We start from the raw sequence: 16,894 nt of genomic DNA, 5'->3' as shown, positions 1-16,894 counted from the left end.
TTCGTATTGATAAACTCCTGGTGAGTCCATGATCTACACAAAACCTAGCTAGCTCGTTGGAGACAAACTCTCCTCCCTTATCGGAACACAAGGTCTCGAGTTTCCTACCAAACATGCTCTCCTCGAAGATCAACTAATCTTAAAGTGTGAGAATGCTTTTGACTTTAGCTCCAAGAAGTACGCCTAAGTCATCTTGCTAAAATCATCAACAATTAGCATAAAGTATAAACTCCCCTTATGGGACTCCATCTACATCGTTCCTCATAAGTCTATCGACTCCTTAAGAGACTTCATCTGCATCATTCCACATAAGTCTATCGAAACAAGCTTCAAGGGCACCTTAGCCCTTCACGGGCATAGTATCTCTATGTTGCTTGCAAGGAATACAAGGGACACATGGTAGGTGGCTCCCCCAATCTCTATCAATCCGTGTACAAGCTGACCACGAGCTACCCTTTGAAGCTGATCATCGATTAGAATTTGCCCATGCATTGAACACATACAGGCAATACCATCTTAAGGAGTCATGTGGTGGAAAGTGCCACTATCCATAAGCGACTCACGAGGCTGAGGAGCCAACATTGCTGCATCAGACGCTGTTGGAGGGGCATCATCAATCACCTCAAATGGAGGAAGGTGGCTGATGAAGGAGCAGCCACAACTCCTGATCTTTCCATGGTTTCTCCTTCTTGGTGTCCTTCTTGTCTTTGTCAAGGCAACCCTTTATCCAATGACCTATCTTGCCAAAGATGTTGGAAACACTATTCTTTCAATGCCTCCGACTTGTGAGCGTTCTGACCTTTGAGTTGTTCCTCCTAGTCCATGGCCGTCACAACCAACTCCTCCCACTTAAGGGTATTTGTCTGCCTTAAAGCAATCAAGACGAAATAGAATGCAATAAATTAGGGCGGCAATCTTTGTCTCAGCTACTCTTACTTTGTCTACTTCTCCAAATGTGGCAAATAACTCTTGTATGAAGGCCTCAAATTTATATAGCAACGGGGATTCCTTCTCAACCAAGCGGGCAAACCAAGAGAGAGTTGTGCCTGAGAGGAGAGTTCCTATAAGACCAACTTGAGAAGCATCATTTGGGTAATGATCTAGTTACATACTTATAAACAATCTACTCTTACTTTGCTACTTCTCCAAATGTGGCAAATAACTCTTGTATGAAGGCCTCAAATTTATATAGCAACGGGTATTCCTTCTCAACCAAGCGGGCAAACCAAGAGAGAGTTGTGCCTGAGAGGAGAGTTCCTATGAGACCAACTTGAGAAGCATCATTTGGGTAATGATCTAGTTACATACTTATAAACAATCATACCTGTTGGAGGAAACATCTGCATTTTGACCTTGAGCCATCAAATTTCTCTGGAAGACTAACCTTTGTTTCTTTCCTATGTTGATCATGAAGGTTGCTAGTATTAGCTGATGGATCTCTGGCTTGATGTAGACTTGTCTCTTGAATTTCTTTAAGTTATCATTGTAGGTCTTGCACAACTAAGCCCAAAGCTTCTCGTTGCTCTATGTGTGGCTTTGCATTACTTTCTTAAAGCTCTTGGATTTGTTGCTAGATGCTTTGTAAAGAAGCAACAATACCTTTCATCATGGACTCCATCATGACTAGGCAAGACGGTGGTAGAAGAGTCTTGCCAAACTATTATGATCACAGCAAGTGCTCTTCGAAAGCAAGGAGATTGCTCTCACAAGTTACAAGAGAAGAACTTGAAAGAGAAATTGAACTAGAACTTAATTGCAAGATAACTCGATTACAAGAGAACTTGATTATAGCAAATGCTCACAAGAGCATGGCTTGATTACACGACAAGACTCCATATAAGACAAAAACTAGAAGAGGACTTACCTTGCAAGAGCCTCACAATTGGTGTTGACAAGATTGAAGGGCTTGTAGCCCAAGAGCCCTATTTATACTAAAATTGAGGAGGTTAAGGAGAAGCTTCTAGATGATATCATTGATGGCATAAGCATCACTGATATAAGTGATAACATGCAATTGCATTGATGCAAGTCTCTTCTAGAACTTTCCAAAGAATTATCTAAAACCTTCTTAGAATCATCTAGTACTTTCTTGAATCTTCTAGAATGTTCTAGAATCTTCTAAAAACTTCATGGAACTAGAGGTTGTACCAGCTTGCATACAAACCAAGGGTTGTTCTTGCTTGAGCATCAATTACATTGCTTGGCGTCTGTTACAGTGATATCGTAGGCAAGGAACATTCTAGGCTTGGAAAACTCATTTCCTATCCCATCCCATTAGGGAATAGCATTCAACGTTCCAAGGCCCCGTTCCATTTGTTCCATGTGATTGAGATATGGTGGTCGAAGAGAGTTGTCAATGGAAACAACTCAAGATCTACTCAGGGGTGCTCTGCACAATGAGATGCATGAAGGGAGAAGCCTTGAGTGGAAGCACACGAGCGGAAGCAAGAGCTATGGTGGAAGAAGCAAGGGATCAAGAGCAAGAGACACAGGATGTGGGAACTCCAACAGTCACAATGTGTAACCGGCCTTCCCTTATTCAAATGTCACTGAAAGAATAAAGAATGAAGTGACAGTGATGCTCGCCCGTCACTTGCAGTATACACGTATGCGGGTGCTATCAATGTAATGAATACACGAATGGTTAGGCAAAAGTGTCATTACCCCCAACAACCTTCCACTTAAAGACAAATGCGTCCCTAGTGAGAAGAGAACAAGAAAAAAGTGACAAAGTAAAAATGTACATAAAGTATAATAGAATAAGAAAGTATGTCATCTCATCCAATGCCCATCAGCTTCCTAAGGAAGGTAAAACACTCCACTAAGAGACTTTTAGTGAGTAGATCTGCAATTATTTGATCGATTGAGATCTTGACAAGCTCAATGGACTTGTCCTTAACAACCTCTCGAATCAAGTGGTAACACACCTCAATGTGCTTTGTCTTCACATGGAAGACTAGATTCTTAACCAACTAAATAGCATTCATAGAATTCGAATGCAAGATAGAGACCACATCAGAAATATCAAGGTCTGCAACTAGATGGCCTAACCAAAGAGCCTCCTTGCAAGCCTCAGTAGCGGCAATATACTCTACCTCCATAGTGGATAGAGCCGTGCATTTTTGTACCCTCGACATCCAAGAAATAGCACCTCCAGCGAAGATGAAGACATAGCCACAAGTGAACTTCCTACCATCTCCATGTCCTACATAATCACAATCAGTGTACCCCACAACTCTTATATGCTAGCCACCATAACATATGATACCCTTCACAGCATCCCAATGCCGCCTACCAAGTGTAACCATATAGCATGTCACAACTCCCACTACAAATGCTATGTCAAGACGAGTGGCTATCATGGCATATATCAAACTACTTACTATAGATCCATAAGAGATCTTGGCCATCTCATCCTTCTACTTATCAAACTGCAAACAATTGGCCTAACTAACCTTCACATGAGAAGGTAAAGGACAACCAATAGGCTTAACATCTTGCATATGAAACCGCTCAAGGACCTTCTAGACATACTCCTACAACAAGTAAAGGAGCCCCTTAAAGTGATCACGTTGTCGTGCCACTACGCGGTCATAGTATGAAAAACTCTAGAGTGCGGCTTTCTTATTGATCTAGAGAGAAAATGGCATTTGTCATTAATGTCATTGTTTATAGTGTGGATGGTTCAAAAATACTAGATTTTTGGACAAGTTAGCCAAATTTTTGATATTTTAGATATTATCTCTAGTAAAAATCCAAAAACTATAGATAACTTTTAGAATAGGATGACATGTAAAAGAAAGCATGTAGCTTTCAACCATTTTGAAAAGATTTTATGTAAAAAGAAGATTGGCGAAATCGCGCAACGCACGATCGCAGTTTTTAGGTAGTTTTTAGCACTTTGAACTGGGAGATGAAGGAGGAGTAATCTGGCAAAATTCTGGCCAAGCGTGCTAGTATTTTACCCCCCTTTCAGAGCCAATGGAAGCATCAGATTGGCGGTCTGAGTATCATAGAGGAAGGTATTGTTTTATGCATGTTTTTTTCTACAAGAGATTTATCTTCTCATAATGCAAAAATAAATTAACTAGCTTAACCCCTGTGAGTATTCTTCTACATCTTCTATTTCTTTGAACCCCTTCTCTTCCGTCTACTCCTCTCCCTAAAACTCCCTTCACCCTGCTATCTCTTACCCCCACGGTAGACTTTCGATCCCAAACACTCCGACAATGTGTGATGTGCATCCCAAGAATATGCGAGGCCTATCCCATGTCCATCTCAAAGTTGTTCTTGAGATGCCCTTTCAAGGCATCCAACTCATCATAAGCGCTCCTAGCAATCAATATATCATTCACATAAAGTATCAAAATCATAATGTTGCCATCACGAGCCTTCTTCATGTATAAACACGAATCCATATCGTTACGGGTATATTCCTATGAGTACATGAAATCATCAAACTTGTGGTACCATTCCCTAGGTACCTGCTTAAGGCCATAAAGGCTCTTTCTTAACTTACACACTAGGTGTTCCCTACCTTTTTTCTCAAAGTCCTTACGCTATTGCATATAAATCTCATCATGTAAGTTCCCATATAAGAAAGCCATCTTAACATCCATCTAATAGAGGTCCAAATCTAGTTGTACAACTAAAGCCAATACCAAGTATAGGGTAGTCATCTTAACTACAGGAGAGAAGACTTCATCGAAATCAAAATAGTGCTCTTGCTTAAAACCCTTAGCAACCAATCTGGCCTTATAGGCGGGCTTGGAACATCCACGGATACTTTTCAACTTGTACACCCATTAGCATGGCAAAGCACACTTTCCACTAAGCAAAGGAACCAAATTCCACATATGATTTTTTTACAATGAATCATACTCTAACTACATGACCCTCTCCCAAGAATGACCATCACCTCTGCACATGGCCTCATCGTAAGTAAGAGGCTCACCAGCATCTATCACCATAACATAATCCATAGAGAACTCAAACCCATCTAGCTAACATCTATCTCTAGTAAACTGCCCCAAAATAAGCTATAAGGGTTGTACCTCCTATCTAACCTCATGGTCTTGGGCCACCTAAGCTCCTGCTGTTGTAGGCTGTCTAGTTAGCTATACAATAACAAGAGGCTACTCCCAAAATATCACCCTGCATACCTCAACAATCAGCTCAAGCTACTTATACATTTTATTCTCATGAAAAACAACATTATGGCTACAGATGATCCTTCAAGCCTACAAATCTCATAGATGATAGTCCATCTCACATGCATCCCTATAACCAAGAAAGATGCATTTCATGAACTTAGGATCTAACTTATTGCGCTTGTCATTGAGAACATGGCAAAAAGTCTCACAACCAAAGACGTGCAAATGAGCATATGATGAAGGTTTTCCAGACCATACCTCCTCTATAATCTAATAGTCAAAAGCAGTGCACGGGGATCAATTAATCAAATGTACAACAATAGTAACTAACTCAGTCCAAAAGTATTGCGGTAAGTCTACCTGGCTAAGCATACTATGAACTCACTCCTGAATTGTCCTATTCATGTGCTCAACCATGTCATTCTGGGGTGGGATGTACAAGGTGGTCAGTTGACGCTTAACACCCTCCCATCACAAAACTGCTCAAAGGCTTTAGATACATACTCTCCACCCATTGTCAGATCATAGGCATTTCAACCTATACCCAAACTAATTCTCAACAAGAGAAAGCCAACGTTGAAATATGGCCCAGACTTTCGATTTCTGCTTTATGGGGTATGGCCAGACCTTATGCGGGTAATCATCAATGAAGTTAATGAAATATTTCGCACCATCTTACAACTTGCAGGGCTTGGTTCCACAAACATCAGAATCAACAAAAGCCAGAGGCTCACCCATGCGCATAATGCTAAACTTCTTATGCAAACTACGTATCTACCTATAATAAAGATAATGATCACAAGAATCAAAACACTTATAGTCAAGGGACGAAAGATACTACATACAAGTAAGCATTTTCATTCCCTTCAATGACATGCGTCCAAGATGACAATGCCATAACGATACATATGATACTACCACTGCTAAAACATGGTCGATAGATCCCGATTTAAGTAAGGAACAGAGATTTTCTAGACTTGGCACTTGATGTCAGAACAAGATTCCCAAGGGTAAGCTTCCATGAGGAATCACCAAAAGATACAACATAACGTCTATCATCCAACTGTCCAATCAAAAGTAGGCTTTTAGTCAAAGCTAAAACATAGTGTACATCATACAAAGTAAACATACTATCTAAAGGAAACTACAACAGGATATCTCCAATACCAACAATATCCAATGCCAAGTCATTACCCAATCTAACATATCCTGTCATGTTGCGGTAGAAGTGGAACCACTCCTGATGAAGGGTGACATGAAATGAAGCCCCTAAATCAATCAGAAAACACTAAGCATAGGTAGATGAGGCATTAGTCAACTGCAAAATATCAAGAGAAGAAATTGCAAGTATGTAGTCATCATCAGAATCAATCTACATAACAACAATCTCTTCAATCTTCACGCTGGACTTGCTAGAGATAATGTTGCAATCATCATTCTTTTCTTGTACTTTACCCTTTCCTATTTCCTTACACTCGTCATCACACATTCTATGGCATTGTGGCTGCATACAACCCTGCTTCCCACAATAGTGACAAGTCAATGTGCACTTACAGCCATGAGACTTACTACGAGATTGTCCACGTGACTAAGAATGAGACTTTTGAGAGTCTCTCCCACGGCGGTCATTACCACTTCTACCATTATTGCCTTTGACTATCAAAGCATAAGTCGTGCGGGAAGCATCTACATTCTTACGGTTAACCTCTTCATTCAAACGCGCACCCTCTACATCGTGCAATTTCAGCCCATCAACAAGCATATTTGCACATATAGCAATACGAAATGTGTCCCATAACTTAGGCAATGTAACCAACAAAAACAAGAGAGAAAGATTGTCCTTAAATTCAATCCCTTGCGAAGATAAGTGGCTGAAAATAGAATGAAACTCATTTAAATGGCAGGCACGAAAATCCGCTCATTCACACGAAGGTCCATGAGTTGCTTCAGCCAATACATCTGACATGCAAGGTCCGCTTATCATAGACATTATAAATCTTATCTCATAATTGCCATGCGGTTTGCCCGTCAAAAATAACAGTATAGTCTAACGTCAAAAATAACAGTATAGTCTAACCTACTTAGAGAGTAACAAAATGATTATAGATTTATATAGCTCATCCAGTTCAGCCCAATCCTTTCCATCAATACGTTCGAGCTTGATATACTCATGTCTGAATGGCTTAATCTACAATTTCTGCACTAGAACCTACCAAATTTGTGCCTTCCAATAGCTGTAGTTGGTGCCATCCAACTTGTCAAATGTTGAAGATAGCACTATCATTCAACCCACCAGCCATAATGCAAAAAATGAAAGCACAGTCCAAGATAAAACAGACTGCTATAAATGACAACAAAACTGTCCAAAAGCACAACCAAGATAGTGTCTAACAAACGAAAAACTACAAAGAGTAGGGCTGTCCACTAATTGCCAAAGAATGATCGTCAAGTCAAGGCATCTGCCCTCATAAATGATTCATAAACCTGCAATTACATTAAGCTGAAAATAATGATAGCAATAAAACCCAAAGCCAAGTGTGAGCAATCAACCGATAAAATCCAATCTGCAACTACCAGGTATATCCTACAAGAAGGGGGGTATGTATAAACCACTACCAGTCACTGAGCATGCAACCAATACCAAGAACTGTCAAACTCAATGTGTTAGAGAGAGAGAGATCTAATATGCATAATTGTCATGTATATAGTAGGTCTCAAAGATAGCGGAAGAGAACTACCAAATACACAACTGATTAAGCAAGTGTAAAGAAGCTCAATACATAACCAAGAAAAATGAATACATCACTAACAACAACTTCACAAAGATAGCTACTGGCTCAAAACATGAATCAAATCAACCCACTAGGCAACAACTACATCCAAAGAGCATAGGCATAACTCAACCGAGTCCCACTATCTCACTGAAGTAGGCTCAACTGCATAAACCCAAAGCTCTGCTCCAAAGTATCCAAGTAGCGTTAGTAATTCCCACTGGTACAAAAACCGAATACCAAATGAGCAATTCAAGCTCAAAACATCAAGTACATGGCCATCTAAGCATCCGAGATACATGAAGCATAAGCCGGGAGCATAAAACCCAATAGAGTCTTCAAGCTCGTAACTGCATAAGTCATTGAAGTAACAAAGGCATGTAACCACAGCCAAGATGAATGTCACCAAGGTCAAAATCGAGATCAAAAGCTTTCAATAGCATATCTAGGTATAGACCATCAATGGCATACATCAATAGACCGAATGAAGCATCCGAATAACATCTAGGAGCAATAGGCATAAAACTTGCCTATGTAAAAGCTTGCTGCCCTGTTATTACAGCACTTAAATGAAATTGCTCGAAAATGGGATTAGAAGGCTGCCACTTGGCAAAAATTCCCATGCCATGGGGGAGAAGGCTGTTTGGGCGCTGTAGAGGCTCATTCAATGCATGTAGGCTGAGAGTGAGAGAGAGAGAGAGAGAGAGAGAGAGAGAGAGGAGGCGGTTGATCAGATTTTGCAGCAAGGGGAAGCCAGTTGCAGCAACCGACAACAACCAAGAGCCATCAGGAAGCAGGCCACAGCAGGTTAGTGTTCTCCTAGGGCTGGCAGTCGCATTCTAGAGGCTCCAGATAGCAGGCAACAGCATTTATGGCTGATCAAGACAAGGCAACAATCAATTTCTTAGGTTTTCCCAACTGGAAATTCAGGATTTTCTCTCTCCTCAGCATTCTCTCACCTTTTCCAGCCCTTTGTCTGATTATCTCAGCAAATCTCAGCCATTTGAAGGAGTTCTCAGCCAGATTTGGTGGACAGCAATGGAATTTCTGTTGTCAACCCTAGTTTACAGCAAAATTAGGGTTTGGCAGCCACCTTGGGACCCATGCCAGCAATTGGGGGCCTAGTACACTGAAATCAGCAGCTAGAATTCAAGGAATTGCCAGTGATTTCAGATGCCAACCCATCCCATCTGATTTGGGGCAGCATTTGGCTAGTCAAGGGTCCAATTTGTACAAGTCTTAGGTGAAGATGAAGGGGCAAATTGCCCGAAAGGCTTGCTGATTATTTATGGTAGCAAGGGGCATTTGGATCAATGGAGGAGATTAAGAAATCTCAATTTAAATCTCAATTTGTACTCCATCCAATTGCGATTTAGGTTAAAGAAATATTGCAAGGGGCACTAATTTTGGGGCCAACAAGGTGTCCAATGTCCAAGAATGTTGTAGTTAAGTGTGCATTTCAGTTTATTGAATTTATTAATTGTTGTAATTAAGTGCTTGATCAAGTTTTACCACCCTCTCCGGGAAGGAAGGCTGGTTTCACCTATAGCAAAGCATGTGCAAGCCCCACAATTACTCCTCTTCCTCAGCTTCTTCCATGCCAAACAAGTGCCTATTCAGCAACTACTAGCCCTATCCATGAGTTTGCACCTTGCAATCTAGAATGTGAACAACCTCCACTACAATGGGGTGCATGGTCCCTAGATTTTTAATAGTCACGCAAGAGCTGCAGCCAGCCCTTGCCAAACGGATCAACATCTTAATTCTCCAAGAGCATAAGCTTCCCCCCACCCAAGCCAGTAAGTTGGGGAACATACTCCCAGGCAAATCACACACATACTAGGAGCACTCCAGCATTAAGAGTGGAGAAGTTGGCACTTCTATTGGTCCAAGCTTGTTAGCCTGTGTGAGAGATCATGGAATGATTGTGGCACAAAGGGTCCTCTAGGTAAGACTTGACTTGGGGGATGCTTTTGTCTTGGGATTCTCAACATCTATGCTCCTACAGAGATTCACATGACACACACACACCAACTTCTGGGTGGTGGTTGCAACAAGTCTCCTTGTGGTTGACTATTGGATTGTTGGAGGTGACTTCAACAATCTAGAGACCTTAGAGGACCAGCAAGCCCGTGGCAGAGATTTCCAAGGCATGGTGGAGAAGCAAAAGGCATGGGAGGTTTTTCTTCTCCCAATGGGTGCGCCAAATGCTTGGAGGGACTCGGCCGTCCATAGGCAAGATGGTTCATTGGATTTCTCCTTGGGTTACAAGCGATTGGGTGGTACCCTCTTGGAGCAGTTAGATAGGTTTTATGTTGGGAAGTGGGGATGCTCTAGAGGAGAGCAAGTAGAGCAGCTGACTGGGAACACCCTCTCTAATCATTGTCCCATATTACTCATACTAGATGCGCCTACTTCTACACTAGGCACTCGCTTTTGCCACATTCCAGATTTGACCTATGGTCAGGGGGAGATGAGAAGACAAATCAAGCAGCTCTAACCACGAATTGGATTGGGGGGTAACCTGATTATTGAGAAGGTGGAAGAGGTTTTAGGGGAGTCGATAAAATTTGGCACGAGGTGGCCTTCTAGGCTCGGCAACAATGCTAGGAGGAGGAAAGGCCACTTTGGGGAGACCTGGCAGCCATTCAAAGATTGCTCCTAGGAGGCACCTAGAGTTCCTACTTTGCATATGCAAGAGCTTCGAGCATGGGCTGCTCTTGCGGGTCTACAGGATAGGTGTTTAGAATTCTCCTTCCGCACCTCAGTAGCATTTGGGGTGCGAAAGGAGGGCATGATGTGTATAGAGCTCTTCTAGGCACATCAACCACGTATCTCAAGGGACCAAATCCAAAGTCTCCATGACCAGCATGGGAGGGTCCACTCTTGCCCAAAGGAGGTGATGGAGCTTGCTGCAGTCTTCTACGGGCAACTTTTCCAGTAGAAGGCAATATCTGACAAGATGCTCCAATGTAAACAGTAAGTTTGGGAGTGCATCCCACTTCTTGTGATCAAGGTGATCGGACGAGCACTCCTTGGGCCATTCACGAAGAAGGAACTACCTGAGGCATTCCACGTACCTCAAGGGACCAGATTCGGAGTCTCGTGACCCGTATGGGAGGGTCCGCTCTTGCCCAAAGGAGGTGATGGAGCTTGCTACAGTCTTCTACAGGAAACTTTTCCAATAGGGGGAGGTATCTGATAAGGTGGTCCAATGTAGACAACAAGTTTGGGAGTGCATCTTGCTCCTTGTGACCAAGGTGATGGGACGGCGGGCACTCCTTGGGTCATTCATGAAGAAGGAACTAGCTCAAGCATTCCACGCACAGGATGGGTAAAAATGCCCCAGAAGATGATGGGCTATCTAAAGCCTTTTTCCCCGCATATTGGAAGATGGTGAAGAATCCCCTACTCCAAGCTTTTTAGGTGATCTTTAGCTCGGGTCAGATATCAAGCAACTTGTTAGTAGGACTAGTCAGCCCATCCCCAAAGGGGGAGATCGATTGGAGTTGTCCCAATGGCAGTTGATCACCTTGTTGTCAATGGCCTATAAGGCCCTAGCCAAGATGATTGGCAGCAAGCTTCATCCCATTCTCCAGACATCATCCATGACACACAGACAGGTTTCGTCTAGGATAGGAGCATCCTAGATAATGTCTTCACCTCCTTTGAGGCCATTAATTGGCCGCACCATAGCTGCCAAAGGATGGCTCTGCTTTGCTAGATTTTGAGGCGGCCTATGATAGGGTTGGTTGAGAGTCTTGGAAGGTGCTATGCCACGATTCAACTTCCCGCAAGAGTGGATTACAAGAGTATCTACACTATACAAGTTAGGCCACCAATAGGGTACTCATAGGAGGTAGAAGGGGGGGAGGAGTTTTATTTGGAGAGGTTAGTCTGGCAAGGCTGCCCTCTAGCTTCCTATCCCTTCCTACTCTTTGTGGAGGCAATGTCCTACTTTCTTCGGTCAAGAGTGAGCAGCCTACAAGGCCTAGACTCCCAATGAGAGAAAACAGAGCTTGTGGGCTCTAAGTATGCAAATGGCACGGCCCCCTATGTGGAGGACAACGAGGTGATGCTCAAGCAAGTGAGACTTGCATTGGGGGTATTCTACACATTCATCAGTGCCAAAATCAATTGGCAGAAGTCAATTGATTTTCTCACAGATCCAGAGTCTAGCACCGAGTGGTGCATCCACTTGGGTGAGCACACCATCTGTTATCTTGACTTCCAGGTGAGACTCAACATTATTCCAGCCCAGCAATTTCTCCAAGTACTTAATTCCATCAGAAGGAAGCTAATCTACAAGAGCGCAATTTGCTTCTCCCTAGCAAGCAAGGCCCTAGTGGTTGACCAGGTCCTCTTAGCGACAACCTCGTACATTGCTCCTTGCTAGTGTTTCTCCTCTTTGTGTGTGGCTCAACTTTGCCACTTAGTGGGAAACTTTCTTTGGGCTAGTACAAATGGGTCTAGGGACTCCCAAGCCAAGGTGGCGTGGGCGAGTATCATCTAGCACCGCTTCGAGGGGAGGCTATGGATCATCGACCAAGAGTACCAGAGCCTAGCCCTCCTAGGCAAGCTAGTAATTCGTTGGCTCACACCAAGTGTGTAGACATGGAAGGTCCTTATGCGGGAGGGCCTTCAAGAGAGTGTAGACCACAACTCGGCAGGGAGTGGAGACCATCCTTGAGATGGATATTCACATTAGCACAAATCACCCCACCAGAACCCTCCACCTTGTGCAAGCTACTACGGGAAAGGCAAGGCATGCACAAGGCCCTAATTCAAAGGCCTCCAATTTGTGAGGAGGACATAGATTGTAAGCTAGTGGTATAAAACCCCTAGGTCCAAGATTGTGAAAGTATCTATATCGGTAAGGACTCTCACATCGAATGGGCTAGCTAGGAGCCTGGCCCTACCCATATTGTTAGTGTATTAAGGGAGGTTTATAAGCTAACTAAACACGCATTCTTACAACAAACATCTAGCTAAGAGTGTGAAGTTTAGATCAGAAGGAGGGAGATTGAGGCAGCAATCCCACACAACTGGTTGGACCCCCATTTGGGAGCCAGTGCTCCGTAGTGAGGTGTGGGCAGCCAAGTTCTTGGAAATAGGCATCCCCTTACAAGTGGCGGGTAGAGTGGGTGGTGCCCCCATGAGGTGCTATTCATAATCCAAACTGGCAAAAGCCTAGCCCTTAACAGAGGCCGGCAAGAGGAGCTACTAGCTATTCCCTAGAGGAGGATTCATGTCATCGAACTCCAGGGGAAGACTTGGTTGTTGGACCCCTGAGTACCATGGAGTTAGTTCCGAGAATAGCATCTCTTGTTTGGGAGAGTTACTCTCTTGATGAGGTGGAGTGAGACCCTAGAGAGTGGCTTTGACCAGCCACAATGGTTGTCAAGAAGCCCGACGGCTTCTTGGCCTACACAACACAAATTGCCACGCATGTTTTGATGCAAGAGGACATGTATTAGGCACCCTCACACAACACGCACTAGGCGGAACAAGCATTACAAAGACCTTCCGATGGACCTTTTGGCAACACTTGTGGGATAACTAAAGGCTGCGAAGGGTGGCATACTCCTTATGGCTACTAGCACATGGAGGTTTGGCTATTGGGAATTCACTAGTTCAGATATAGTAGGATGGAGTCTCCAAGTGCTGCCCACTGAAGCTCTTGGAAAACCAAAGCATTGCCTCTAGCCTTATGAGTCAACATAGTTGGTCTAGAGAGGAGCATGTCGTATTCTCCATCGAGTGGCACTTAGCCTAAGATTTATATCTTGGGGGTTCATCTATTGTTGGCAGGCAGTTAGCCAGGGCCGCCACTTACTGTATGAGGCCGAGATGCATGATACTATTTTTCTTATTGAGGCAAGCTCCTGTGCTATGGTCAACTTGGAGGTACTATCCATCTGTCAAGTATTTGAGCCAACAACAGAGCATTCATTATCCACCATAGTAGATTAGATTGCAATATAATCGAGCATCAATATTACACCATTGGCTAAGAACCCCAAATAAAATTTGTCATTTGTAGCATCTACCAAGTTAGGGTTAGAGTTTAGTTAGAAAACCTAGATAATGACAACACACCAACAAAATGGATTCACTTATGATACATCTACTAGCACGATCGTGTCTAGCGAAAACCTAGAACGTCTAATGAAAAAACTTAGACAACGATGACACCTCAACAATGGATTTGCTTGTGACACAACTGTTAACACCATGGTTTATGGTGAAAACCTACATTGTCAAACAAAAAAACCATAGATAGTAACAATGACACGATTACTAACACCATGGTTTATGGTGAAATCCTACATAGTCAAATAAAAAACCATAGATAATAACAATTAACCAGCAATGGATTCAGTTATGGCACATCTGCTAACACCAAAGTGTTTGGTAAACACCTAGTGGCATCAACGGAAAACAGCCCAAATAACTGCACATGTTGTGATGTCTCATATCTGAAATCTGTGGCCAACAGTTTTCAAACTCTCTCTTTCAGGTTTCAAAATCCTTATTTGCTTACATGATGTTACATAAAGCTTCTTGAGTGGTTATCAACTGAATGGAAGGACCAAAAGTGCAAGAATAAATCAACTTTGCTTTGGGTAATGCCATCACCTCATGAATAGCTGCATAAGAGTGAGAACCAAATCTGGGGTCTCCACTTGAATTCACACAATGTACATGAGTTAAACCACCCATAATGTACCTTGTGACTGCTGTAGGTCCAAGCAACCATACAACATTAACTTTCTTTTTCATGAAACCATTGTCATTATGTATCAATCTCAAAGTGCAAACTATCGAAAAAAATTTGTCATACAAGATATATAGACTGAAACTACTGTCACTGATTTATCAATGTATGAAAGGGAGAAAGGGATAGTCCGTAGTCCTCAAAGCAAGAATTATATGGAACAAAATTGTCATGTGAGATATCTACATTGATACTATTGTCATTGATTCCAGGATTATCCCTTTCAGACATTGATAAATCAATAATCCAAAAAAGAATTGTCATGCGAGATATAAAGGGATAGTTCTCAAAGGAAGAATTATCCAAAAAAAAAAAGTCATACGAGATATATAGACTGAAGGAGGGTAGTTCATACAAATCAGAGAAGCACCAATGACTATGTACACTAAAGGAGAGTAGTGACTTATCAATGCATGAAAGGGATAGTTCTCACAGCAATAATTATCTGAGAAAAATTGTCATACGAGATATATAGACTGAAGGACAAATCAGAGACGCAGCAATGACTATGTACACTGAAGGAGGGTAGTACATAGAATTCAGAGAACTAACAATCAGTATTGTACACTGCAGAGGGTAGTTCATGCAATTCAGAGAAGTAGCAATCACTGTGTACACTGTAGGAGGGTAGTTCACAGAGAGGCATAAAACTGCTAAAAGCAACAATCAGAGCACCGAATGAGGAATTAACTGCTAAAGCAAAAGACTGATGAGGGAGCTGACCTGATAGTAGTCAAGAGGGAGGGCAACCGCTCTCTCAGTGATAGCAGGAAAAGAGAAAGCCAAGGCACCACTGATCTTGCTCCCTCGGGAGCCACCGGCTTTGTCTTCGACCTTCTGTCTGACCAGGACCCCCGCTTCGGCCTCTTCGCCATTGCCGCTGTCGATAGGGGGCCCGGCTGCGTAGAGATCCCGGGAGAGCCTGTCCGCCCACTGGGTGCCTTTGCAGAAGGATACCCTCGCAGCTTTTGTTATCGATGGTGGGTGCCTGTAAAAGGAGAAGCTATGTCCTCTACTGAGACACTGAGACCTGTCGAGCCCCACCGTCATGCCTTCTGTAATTGGAGTTCTCAATAACGTCCGCATTCGTAGATATATACACGTCTCTGCCGGGATGCACTTGGGTTGGCATGCCACAACCGAGCTGCTTGCTGCATGACAAAGGATTGGCTTTTGCAGGTTATCAATGGAATTTTGGCATCATCCACATTGAATGAGAAAATGACTAGTGTTTCATAACAAATAAGCATGATTCACTCCCACAAAGAATTGGGCTGTTGGAAATTATCAATGGAATTTAGCGTCATCCACTCAGATATTTATAGTCTATTAATGCAATTCAGCATCGTCTCCATGATTGGATTTTGTAGATTATCAATGGACTTCAACATCATTCACATTGGCATGAAAAAAAGACTAGTATTTTATAACAAGCATGATTCACTAGGCTTTTGCAAATTATCAATGGAGTCAGCCATCATCCAACATCAAAAATTTGCACATTATCAATGGAATTTAGCATTGTCCACCATCTTGTACTATGAACTATTGTACATGATCCTAAAGTCTAGAAAATGAGCTCCAAGTCTTTCTAATCACCATGGGCTCAACCTATTAACAACTAAAACACTTATTTGGTTAGGAACCCCCAAAGGAAAACTCTTATATGATGGAGATTGTAGTTGGTCACTGTGTGTTCAACCTACCAATTGAGTCACCATGTATTCTGACTGCTTTTAGCCCGGTCCCCAAGCCAACTCTTAAGAGTTGTTGCACTAGATAGGTAATATTTGTCACTAATTTCGATAGCTCTATCTAGCCTTCTAGGTATTTATGACACTCTTTTGCTATAGTAGTTCAATTACTATCACTCAATGTCTAAAACTAAGTGAGTCTACTCAGCTCTTTTATTTCTCTTTTTAATAATTGCTCACGGGTAGGTCTCTAGATTAGGCGCTAAAATTCTAATCCCATGATAACTATGGTTTCCCCCCATCTTTCAGGGGCGGCTCCTCATAATCTATTCCTGCCATTCTTGTGGTGGTTTATCCAAGAGTTATAGTTTGTTGAACTTTGAATAAGTTTGTTTCTAAACATATATCTGCTTTATCTATAGCTATACTCCATTTAAATTCCTTATTATGTTTTTCTCCACCTTTTATAAGTTAATTCTTTTTATTTGTGAGTAAAAT

The 16,894-nt window shown here is 42.4% G+C and overlaps 1 protein-coding gene across 1 annotated transcript in view; it reads right to left on the bottom strand.

The window, feature by feature from the left end:
- ARC6 (Chaperone DnaJ-domain superfamily protein) overlaps positions 1-15,972 on the bottom strand; it is an 80,131-nt gene extending 64,159 nt beyond the window's left edge. Inside the window, exon 1 of the mRNA XM_087664290.1 lies at positions 15,426-15,972. Within this exon, the coding sequence (XP_087520416.1) occupies positions 15,426-15,788 (363 nt within the window). The 5' untranslated portion in view covers positions 15,789-15,972. The remainder of the gene's footprint in view (positions 1-15,425) is intronic.
- Positions 15,973-16,894: the final 922 nt, after the last annotated feature.

This window comes from Lygodium microphyllum, chromosome 23 (assembly GCF_053477565.2).
Source record: "Lygodium microphyllum isolate KBCC chromosome 23, Lygodium_microphyllum_v1.1.10, whole genome shotgun sequence".
Classification (NCBI taxonomy): Eukaryota; Viridiplantae; Streptophyta; class Polypodiopsida; order Schizaeales; family Lygodiaceae; genus Lygodium; species Lygodium microphyllum.
The sequence above is the reverse complement of the archived record's forward strand: the minus strand, read 5'-3'. Positions and strand labels throughout refer to the sequence as shown.